Genomic DNA, 11,309 nt, shown 5'->3' with positions numbered 1-11,309 from the left:
CCCTGGTAATGCGATAAGGCTCTTAACAATCCAGCTGGGGTTTAAGCAGGGTATACGTTAATCAAATCAGCCCTGTAACCAGGCCACTTGAATCATTTTGCAAAGTTATGCTTGAATAATTGAGGGGGGCTGCGGCAGTGCAGATCTTGTATATTTTTTTTTGTTACTGTTCTTTCCCTGTAGGCTCGCTCCACATCGTTTGTCTGTAACCCTCATCTACAAGGAGGCTGGTGCTACTTTTAGCACATCCGCGGCTGATGTAAAGAGTAATTAGCAGACTCTCCACTAGCTGCTCTGTCAAGACTGTCGAATTCAGCTGAAAAGCGGAGCCTGTGTCTGAATCATAACCTCATTCACGAAGACTTAAGAAATCCTGTCAAGAAATGACAAACGCCCCCTGTTCATTACTTAATAACCGTGTAGGAAATGTATATAAAAAAAGAATAGCTGGAATACTTTACTATGTATGCTAGCAAGAGCCTTGTTGTGCCAGACCCTCTGGTGTTCCCTTTGCATGGTCACGAGAAAAAGTGTTCTGTATAAGGATGAACCTTGAGGAATGTCAAAACTGCACTCTTTATAGTTAAGTGCCAACTAACATAGAACATAGGAAGCAAACAACATACAACATTATTATTATTATTATTATGATTATTATTATTATTATAAGAGCATTTACAAACCTAGTTTCTCCTTTTAGTCTTATTTTGAAGGGTTGGTAAAATCTAAAGGCTTTCTTGTAAAGGTTTTAAATACCCCCCCTCCCACCACAAACTCTCATCCACTTTAGTGTGGTCATCACTCCTGGGCTCCTTTATCATTGTATAGTTGAACTTTTTAACACACTTTCGTATCTTTTAAGAATATTTAGGATCAATGACAGCCTCTGTCTTGGGTTCTTGAAGTTCAACGACACAATCATGTGAAGTAGTGATGAAAATTAAAAAAAAAAGTACTCACATAGTTAATTAGGGTTTGTTCAGCTGGAGCGTGTGGCAGGCCAAACAGAAACACGACATTTAAATACTAGCGCTGTTCTTAAAAACAAAATAACAAAAGCAGGTCTTCTATTTTTATTAGAAACACTTTATCGAAAAGTTGAATTCGTTAAAAAGAAAACGGTTTCTGCTGGAGCACGCAACGAAATGCCCACGTGCGTAACCTGGTTTAAAACCTTAACAAGATCACCTTTAAAAAAGTGTGATAAAACCAAAAAAAAAAAAACAGCCCCCTTTTGAGGGGCTATAATAATACTTCAGAAAAGTGGCCTGGATAAAACCAAGCCAGGAGATTAATTACACTGGTGAGGGGGGGAGGGTCTGGGATTCAATTGGAATTATGGCCGCTGTCTTAACAGCATCTTAAATAGCACAAAATAGCAAAACACTGTGAATACTGTATAATTTACTGCAAATGTCCAAACACCTTTTTTTTGTAGATATTTAAGCTGCCAAAAACACCGCCATAACTCCAATTTGAATTCCTGTTAAGGAGAGAGTGTGAGAGGGTCTTTGAGGCCTAGCAGGAGCTGGGTATCGTACTCCCCCAGTCTCCTGGCACTCTCTCTGGGGTTGGGGGTGGTGGGAGTGTCAGGAGCTGGGTATCGTACTCCCCCAGTCTCCTGGCACTCTCTCTGGGGTTGGGGGTGGTGGGAGTGTCAGGAGCTGGGTATCGTACTCCCCCAGTCTCCTGGCACTCTCTCTGGGGTTGGGGATGGTGGGAGTGTCAGGAGCTGGGTATCGTACTCCCCCAGTCTCCTGGCACTCTCTCTGGGGTTGGGGGTGGTGGGAGTGTCAGGAGCTGGGTATCGTACTCCCCCAGTCTCCTGGCACTCTCTCTGGGGTTGGGGGTGGTTGGAGTGTCAGGAGCTGGGTATCGTACTCCCCCAGTCTCCTGGCACTCTCTCTGGGGTTGGGGGTGGTGGGAGTGTCAGGAGCTGGGTATCGTACTCCCCCAGTCTCCTGGCACTCTCTCTGGGGTTGGGGGTGGTGGGAGTGTCAGGGTCGCGGATGGAGGGTTCAATTCCTTCACGTTCTGCGGTGTTTTTTGTTTCTGTTTTGTTCAGAAGTAGTTCTGGCTGTCATCACCGTCGTCTTCCTCCCTGTGCCCCCTGGAGGAGTGCTTCTTGTGTTTTCTCCGCTCGCGTCGGGACTTGTGGTGGTGGCGCCGTGACCGGTGGGCTCTCCGCGCTGTCGGAGAGAGAGAGAGAGAGAGAGAGGGAGAGAAGGAGAGAGGGAGAAAGAGAAAAGCTCAGTGGTTAATATGCTACTTTCAATTAGATTTTCTTATTGCCATGAAATCTGCACTAAGTCAGTGTGAAATGTGCAGTGTGAGTCTGGGGGTGTCCCACTGTCTCTGCACTGATCAGGAACGAGACGAGCTCCTCACATTTAGTGCAGATGATTTTGGGCCGGTCCCACTTGCCGTTGCTGCGGCACTTGGTGGTGGGAACGTGGCGCTGCAGGAACCCGTCGGCACACTGGTACCGCACGACGGAGTGGATGTCATAGTGCGCTCGCTTCCGACCAATCAGGAAGGCATTCTCCACCACCGGGGGCGTCCCGCACAGCACTGCGGACGAACGAGAGGGAGAGAGAGAGAGAGAGAGAGAGAGAGAGAGAGAGAGAGAGAGAGAGAGAGAGAGAGAGAGAGAGAGAGAGAGAGGGAGAGAGAGAGAGAGAGAGAGAGAGAGAGAGAGAGGGGGGGGGGGGTTACTGAGAGAAGGGTTACTGTACTGCAGAACAAACACACAGAAACTTCCTAACCCACACCAAACAAACACAGGGACTTCAGTAATACTGAAGATAAACCCTGTAAAGAACATTTCGGTCATGGATTATTTAATTATACCTGGTAAATCTGGAGTGGAAGTACCCAGCCCTGGTAAAGACCCAGCTAGCCATTCCAACACACATTTTCACATTGTAAATGTCTAGATGCAACACCTCAGGGAGCCCCTAGATGGCACTCTTGCTGCTAGCACAAAAGCCCATTTGCTTCATGTGTCTGCTGCAAGAAGAAGGACCCAGCGCTGTCTGATTATTAATATACGTGACATTTCTGTACTTCATGATACCGAGTCTCTGGGGTCTGGGGTGGAATGTAATGAATTGCAATAGCGGCGCATTGTTCTCAGGCACCGGCCTCAGGAGCCCTCGCAGAATCCCCAAATACAGAACACCCCTCCCGATACGATCGTCATTAGCATCTATCTTCATCCAGCCACAGAGCCAGGGCTGCATGCCATTAACTCCACGAGCAGGATTTCACGCAACATTTGCAAACAAATTAATCCTGAAAAGAGAGCATCTTGGGTTATCGTTATGAGAAGCTGAATTCAGGGGAAGATAGATGAGGATTCACAGAATCATTGAGCTGATCCTCCTGCTTGAAGAAGCTTAGTTCCAGATCCGATGTCTTATACAGCCTTGCAGCACTGTCTGCACCCCCCTTTTCCCTCTTAGTTTTTCTGTTTGTTTTTCTTCCCTGACCCACAGCGAAGTTGGCAAATGACACACATGACCTCCTGCTGCTGCAGGTTGCAGCAGAAGCGTGCCTGTTTGCTTTACAGCGTGACTTGGAGAAGGGGAGGGATGTGCTTGCAGCAGAAAGACCTTTGGATATGTAAACAAACTGGAAAGCCAAAACGGATGCCAAACTACAGAAGCATGTAGTCACAGAATTTAATTTATGCCAGTTGATATTTGACAATAAAAATGATGCTTGTCTACGGCTCTTTGTTCTGGAGACTTGGCGAAGCTGCCTGGTTTTACTGTTGGTCAGGTGGAAATAACATAGAGCTGAGGTTTGAAGATCACAGACAACACAGGGTTTTTCAGCATCTCCTTTTCTAACAGACACTTCTAGAGCAAAAAAAAATAATAAGTGTTATCTTTAAACCTCATCTCAAGGTTGTGCCTTCCTCAAAACAGAAGGAATGTTAAGTTGGGGTTGCTTTGCCATAGATGCTGTTTGCATTAATTCAGCAGCAGCTGCAGTTAGGCAGCGTGCCAGGGCTTTTACACAGTGAAGCTGAGCATGAAACAGACAATGGAATGAGCTCCCCCCCCCCTCTCCCTGTCCTCTCCTGGTCTCCTCTCAGAGATGCAAATTGGCAATCAGCTTGCAGCCACCCACAGCAGCGAAAATCCTCCTAATCCCCGGGCTGGGATTGCATTTGAATTCCTGGCTGTGATTTCAGCGACAGAGTGGCAGGTGCCGCGGAGCAGGTTAACAGGCTGCGCTCTGCAGGTCAGGGAGACAGCTGGGCTGGCTCTTCAGCTGCACAGACACTCCCTCTGGAGAGGGAGGCTGGACGGGAGGACACACGTCTGGGGCGGTTTCTGTACTGTGTGCAAAAAAAGCTGGGTGTCCATTTAGGGTGTTTTCTAACCCGAGGTTTGGAGTGAAGGTAATAAACCCTCTTCATTAGCAAAGTGTTGATCAGCATAGTAGAAGAACAGTAGAAAAATAAAAAGTGTAAGCCTAATATCAGCAGAGGAAAAGCATGGTAAACTGCAAATTTACTGGCAGGTTGTATTGAGGGTCAAGGATCAGGGGTTAGAGGTTAGGGGTGTAGGAGGCTGGGTTACCTGTTCCCTTCTTGCAGATGTAGGGCAGGTTGTAGTTGCAGGGCACGTCATTCCACTTGCTGTTCTCGTGAGCGATCATCACCACACAGTCCTCTCCGCCCGCGAAGAAGTTATCAGGCTGGTTCTCACGCCAGTTCTCGTATTGCTGCGCGGAGAGACAGAGAGAGGCACTCAGGCACAGACACTGCTGCTAACATACTGGATTGAGTAAGTGCTGAGGGGCTCACGGTGTATGTGTCTGCATTGAGTACATGGTTAATTCTCAGTGAAAACACAATGGCTCTTCATGGGTAACTCAAAGAATCCATTTAAATGAAGATATATACAACTCTGGACCATCGTGACTTCTGTCTTTCCTTGATTATTTTTGCATGGCCCTCTTATACCTCGTTTCCATGCACCACTCAGCCCTGCTGCCCCTGATATTGCGTTTCCATGTTCATTTGACCCGCATTGGCTGCCAATCAGAGCTGCCCAAAACGGGATGGGTGGAAGTACGTCACAACACTGACCAATCAAGTGACGAGGGGGCGTGAACATTTAATCCCCATCCGGGGTGAGCAGGTTTCTCCGCGCTTTAATATTGTGGTATGCTTTTTTTTTTTTTTTAGTAACACAAAGCTCCAAAGATGTCAGTGCAGGACTCACCAGCGCCATGTTGTCAGTCCACTGGAAGTCCTCCTCCACAGTGCGATCATTCAGCCCAATCCAGGTGTTCTCATGACCCAGCCCTGAGCCACAGAGAGGAGGGGAACTTTACAACAAAAAACCCTATACGATTCCTATAGGGTTCTGCTATATACAGGATTAAGCAGCATTTTGATAACTCCTGTTAAAACTATGAATCCTATACTAGTTGTAATTACAAATAAACCTACACAAGACCAGTATGAAATGGGGATACGGAAACTGTAAAGCATTTTGCATTGCTCTGCACCAAAGCAAGCAAGAGGAACGTTCTTTGTCTACCTTCTCGGCTGTGATTGCTGAGTCTAATGTATCTGTTCCTAGCTGACGTTCAGAACTGATCCAGGGTTGACCATAAAGCCTGGCTTTTAACAGCCACAGAAAAACAACCGTCATGCATGATTAGTCCATGGACAAGCCCTGATCCGTGATGGGTCAGTGGAGGGTCCTTCCTAATCATTATCCCCGGGTGAGCAGAGCTCCGGATGATGGCTTGTGGATGGATGATCGGTTCCACTTTCCTTGTTTTAAGACGTGCCATTTTTTTAAAGTCATTCAGCTTCCAAGAACCACATCATTAATCCACCACCCCATATCCTTTCATATCACTACTGGCGCCCTATCAAATCGCATGCTTATATAACCTTTACTGCTGTGCCACACTGGATTGATTTAATCTAGTTTAAATATTGATAGCAAATAAAAATGTCACGGCTGTAGAGGCATATCAGAATCATAAAAACTGGACCAACTGTACATACATCTAGAAATGGAAGACATGCATACGTGCCTGAAAACAGACCTTCCTTATACCAAACCCCCCCATGGTCAACGTGTGCTAATGAACGCCCTTACCAAGTTTCATCACAGTCGGATTGGAAAACAGACAAAACTCTATGGATGCCTCCATCCCTAAATTGCATTGCAGCAGCCGCAGCGTGGCTCTGCTGGGCTGCACCCTCGTACCGTTGATGAAGCTCTGCTCCTCGGGGGAGTGGACACTAGCCAGGTGAGCGCTGTGCTCCCGGCAGTCCTTCTCAGCGTCCTCCCAGGTGTGTCGGTGTGAGAAGTATCGGTAGCAGTGCCCGTGGAACTTCCTCCAGCCGTGATCGCAGCCCTCTGTGTCTGAGACCGAGAGGAGAAAGAGGGACAGCATCACCCACGGCCATCGGGACCCTTATTTTAATGATCAAGCGCCACCCTGAGATGTAAAACACCTGAAGTATTCATTTAAGCACTTGAGGATACACTTAGATTACTCTTAAACGTGTTAAGATGCTTTCAGCAACAGCTTTAAGCTTAGGGAACGCTTAAGGGGAAAACTAAGGGGAGATTTAACTGAAAGTGTTTTGTGCAACTGGCCCCTGACTTTCTGCAGTCACTGTATTGTCATTGTATGTAGTAATATTAATAAGTGGATCACCGGGGACACCAGCTGGATTAATACAGAGATAAAGAGCAGAGGTTAAATCAAAGCTCCGCCCACTTTTCTGACATTCTCCATTGTTGCAAAATTTTCAAAAAACGAATTCTCTTTAAAACCCTATAAGAAATGATAAGGCACTAGCCGAAATGTCTGCTTGAATTCCTATAATTGACCTTTCAGCTGGGGGGGATTGCCACAGAAGCAATTCCACTAACCCACTGCTCAAACTCTTGTCTTGCCATCTGAATGTTATACTGCCTCACAACCACATTGCTGATCTATGGGGTTTTTTTTTTTTGCAGCTGATGCTGTTTTTTTTTCGTCAAGGTTAAACTACCCAATAGCTTTGTTAAACCATGTTTCACTATGCTTTACTACATTTTTATCATGGTGCACCACAATATGCTTCGGTAACTGAGTGAGATGAGTTTATTAGTCCGCTGGAGACTCTATTAGCTCAGCCCCCAGCCCCCAGCCCCCAACCCCTCTCTCTGGGCTGCAGCCAGCAGTATCCACACACACCGGAGCTGCTAACAAATTGAAGGCGACACCAGCAAATTGGTAGGACGGCTCAGCCCTACTTAATATGCAGATGAATGCAGGAGAGGAGGTGAGGAGAATCTCTCACCGGGGACAGCACTGCTGACAAGCAATGTTCAGATCCACAGTGCGGTTTGCAATATTCATTAAGGCGCGGCGTTGAGGAGTGTGGGACTGTGAGTGGGAGTGTGAATGTGCGAGCAGGTGTGATCGTGTAAGCGTCAGTGTGTGTGTGTGCGCCTCAGTGTTTGGCTTCCAGAGCCATGATTATGTGTGTACAGGCCAGCGGGAGTGTGTCTGTGTGCTTTCATTTACTTCACAGATCAGAAGAGAATGTCACACAGTAAATGGCATTCAGCGACATGTGCCTGGGGAAGGGGCAGTGGTGCTTTACCTCCACCCCCTCCCTCCCCCCCCCCCCCCCCCCCCCGCCTCCCTTCCTGCATTAAGATCCCATTGCAGGATAGCATCAGCACTACTGCCCACGCTGAGCCTCAAAATTGTACGTTGTCCCTGTCAAATAAATAAATATATAAATAAAGAAGAATCTGTAATAAGTGGTGGCCTGTCTACAAACCTGGAGAGGACACTCACGCTCTCCAAGTCTATTCCTCTGACAGCGCGGGGCTCTAGCTGCAGCGAGATTGACTGCAATCACAGAGTGACAGTCACAGGCTTTAGAGACAGAGTACAGCAGGTCTGAGAACACAATGAGACGCTCATGCTACTCTATGAGTTTTTATAGGCTTGCGTTGCCTTGTGGAAATGTCAGCCCTGAAGCGTGACTTGACTGCTCTTCGCTAGCTGACAAAAAACAAAATCCTCTCCAGCTTGCAATACAGTATCAGGCCCTTTATTTAAGCTTTTTTATTTTATTTAATATACCATTTTATTGGAATCACAGTGTTTATTAAAAAGAAAATCTGTGCAAATAATGAATCGAATATGTGTCAAGGGTAGTATCAGGGGACTTATTCACAGTCAGTTGCAACAACTAATGATTGAAGTTGTTTTTAGCATTGCTCTATATGTTGTAGAGGAGGGAGAGAAGGTGGGAGAGAGAAAGGGGGAGAGGGGGTAGAGAAGAGGGAGGAGGAGGGAGAGACAGCCAGGGGGTGGGGAGAGGTAGAGAAGAGGGAGGGGGAGGGAGAGACAGCCAGGGGGTGGGGGAGAGGTACAGAAGAGGGAGGTGGAGGGAGAGAGAGCCAGGGGGTGGAGGAGAGGTAGAGAAGAGGGAGGAGGAGGGAGAGACAGCCAGGGGGTGGGGGAGAGGTACAGAAGAGGGAGGTGGAGGGAGAGAGAGCCAGGGGGTGGGGGAGAGGTAGAGAAGAGGGAGGGGGAGGGAGAGACAGCCAGGGGGTGGGGGAGAGGTACAGAAGAGGGAGGAGGAGGGAGAGACAGCCAGGGGGTGGGGGAGAGGTACAGAAGAGGGAGAGAGACAGGCACAGCTCTCTCTAAAAGCCATTAGAAACCGAAGCAGCTTCGCCTTTGCATGAACTCTGATTAAGACGAGTGGGTCTTATTAATCTTAACTCAAGCCGACAGGACGAGTCCCTTTGTTATTTCCTGTCTTGCCAAAAACTCATCAATTATACAATCCTCGGATAATAAAGAGCCAATTACAGATCTTCCACCGGGATCCCACTCAGGGGGTCTGAGGGGAGCGCTCCGTTCCCTCTCCGGGGCAGGGCAGCCCCCTGGCTCGGAGCTCAGCCTCGACAGGGGGGTGAGAGGACGGGACGGGCCAGACGGGCTCAATTAGCAGCACTTGGAAAGGACTGTGGAAGTGTACTGCCTTGTACCTGCCTGGCCTGCACTCTCTCTCTCACTCAGGCTGCTCCACCCCCCAGGGAACAGGCTAGGGGACTCCCAGACTGAATCCTCTCTCTCACTGTCTCAGTCCCTCTGGGAGAAACTGACAAAGCTCTTTGCTGTATGACATTTTTTCCGAAAGCAAATTCCAGAGAATTTAGCTTTAACTCTGGAATACAGAACTCTGGAATTTAGAACTCTGGAATTTAGAACTCTGGAATTTAGCTCAAAGGCTCTTAATTATTCTTAGATTGTTAATTTCATTGAAGACACCGCACAACACTTTTGGCACTGAATTTATGAATTTATGTCTGTTAGTATTTCTAAGCACTGTTGAGTGTTTTATAGTTCTGGACGAACATCTTCATAGTATCTGCCTATTAACATAAAAATTGCATCACCGTGTTATGAATCAACACACAGTATAATTCCATTGCAGATCCGTGTGGATACCAGTATGCATCAGGACCAGCACTGTGCAATATTTGTGTTGCCATTGCTGGTCATACAGCAAACTCATAACTGTGCCCTCCCTAGCTGCAACTTTTTACACAGCAATGCAATGGAACGCAATGAGAAGAAATGTGCAGCAATGCAAAGAAACAGAGCATTGTGACCAAGGTCTAATCGTGTGTGAACGCTAAGTGCAGTTCATGTGCTGTAACAGTCCAGTAACAGCTGGACTAATAACCATAATTGACTGCACAGTATCTGCAGTTCCAGCACTCTGTTACATTTGAGATACCTTTTTTCTCTTTATTGATAAGCTGTCAGCTTTGTAAGCCACATTAGGGCTTAAATAAATCACAGGACAAGCTTGCTTAGGGATTTTCCACGATTATTTGAGAACACCTTTCACGTAGCTGAATAGATGCTTCCCTGCCCTGGGAAACTGGCTGAGCTGTATTTGCATCTGGCTCACTAACAATGCTTCAGGGTTTATTCATTTGAAACGTTTTCTTCTAATAAGCTTGTTCTAATGAGATAATCGCAACGCATTACAAAGCGCACTCTGTTCATTTATGCAATAAGTGCAATAATTGTGTTTGAATTAAATCTGCATGGATTCGGTCCGCGGGGTTGCGGCAGACATGTGTTCTGTTTTGGTTTGCCTGTTGTTTTCTAAATGAATGTAAACACCAGCGGAAGACTTTAAAAAAACCAAAAAAAACAAACATTCACAGAATTGTGCTTTTAAAATATACACCAATCCAAGCAATTCAGGGCTATTCGGAGATGTTTACAGTATATTAAAAAGGTGTTCGCAGATCCTTACTGACACACATAGACAGACAGACAGACAGACAGACAGACAGACAGACAGACAGACAGACAGACAGACAGACAGATAGATAGATAGATAGATAGATAGATAGATAGATAGATAGATAGAACTTTAAGTGTCAATCAAGCGTGCCACTGACTGTAAAAAAATAAGAACAACAGCAATCTCTGCTTTTGCCTTTGGTAGACATGTTAAATTGAGGCCCCTGAGATATAATATGGTGCTGAGGTCTGGGTTTTCTCTTTTAAGTGAGAAAGCTCTGGGGTTTTATTTACTGTATCTGCACCAGGCACGCTCCTGGTGTAAATCAATAGAGCTTTGCATCTCCGACCCTCCATAGATTCACACACACGCACATGCACACACACACACACACTCACACACACACACACGCACACACACACACGCACATGCACACACACACACACACACACACACACGCACACACACATAAACACACACATCTGCAATGCACAGACAGCAGCAGCCCTCTGGCTACTGGTTAACCCTTCATTTCCCTCCTCAAGTGAAACACTGACTCACTTTTTGAAGGATTTGAAGGGTGACACAAAGGATAAGAGAGGATTTCATGCATGCCTTGAACCAAACGTGTATAATCCTGAGAGTCATTTTTTGAGAAACAGCAGCATGTCAAGGACAGAAAAACCTGGGAAGCTAAACTACTCAACCGAGGGCCACCGTGTGATGTGTAACCTGGCAGAATGTTCATGTCTTCCCTCTACAGCTCACTGTAAATCTCTGATGTGGCACATTATATTACTGGAACTTAGCTGCTACTCCAGTTACTGTCCTCGTCGCTAGTGCTATTATGACATAGTCAATAATCCATTCAGTTACTATAGGAATGCAATACGTTTCTGTACTGTAAGACTTGTATTGCTCCAAAAATCTACTTCTGATGCAAACTGAAAGAATGCGAGCATCATTAAAAAAGTAAAGGGACAAG

The 11,309-nt window shown here is 46.5% G+C and overlaps 1 protein-coding gene across 2 annotated transcripts in view; it reads right to left on the bottom strand.

Annotated features, from left to right (window-relative positions):
• Nucleotides 1-946: 946 nt before the first annotated feature.
• The window catches only part of LOC117428856 (neurocan core protein), a 66,184-nt gene continuing 55,821 nt past the window's right edge, over nucleotides 947-11,309 (bottom strand). For both annotated transcript variants that reach the window (XM_059015007.1, XM_059015005.1), the window contains exons 11-15: nucleotides 6,246-6,404; nucleotides 5,241-5,323; nucleotides 4,593-4,737; nucleotides 2,389-2,571; nucleotides 947-2,189 (exon numbers count right to left, since the gene is read on the bottom strand). In XM_059015007.1, coding sequence (XP_058870990.1) covers nucleotides 2,062-2,189; nucleotides 2,389-2,571; nucleotides 4,593-4,737; nucleotides 5,241-5,323; nucleotides 6,246-6,404 — 698 coding nt within the window. In that variant the 3' untranslated portion in view covers nucleotides 947-2,061. The remainder of the gene's footprint in view (nucleotides 2,190-2,388; nucleotides 2,572-4,592; nucleotides 4,738-5,240; nucleotides 5,324-6,245; nucleotides 6,405-11,309) is intronic.

This window comes from Acipenser ruthenus, chromosome 49 (genome assembly GCF_902713425.1).
Source record: "Acipenser ruthenus chromosome 49, fAciRut3.2 maternal haplotype, whole genome shotgun sequence".
NCBI classification, from domain to species: Eukaryota; Metazoa; Chordata; class Actinopteri; order Acipenseriformes; family Acipenseridae; genus Acipenser; species Acipenser ruthenus.
The sequence above is the reverse complement of the archived record's forward strand: the minus strand, read 5'-3'. Positions and strand labels throughout refer to the sequence as shown.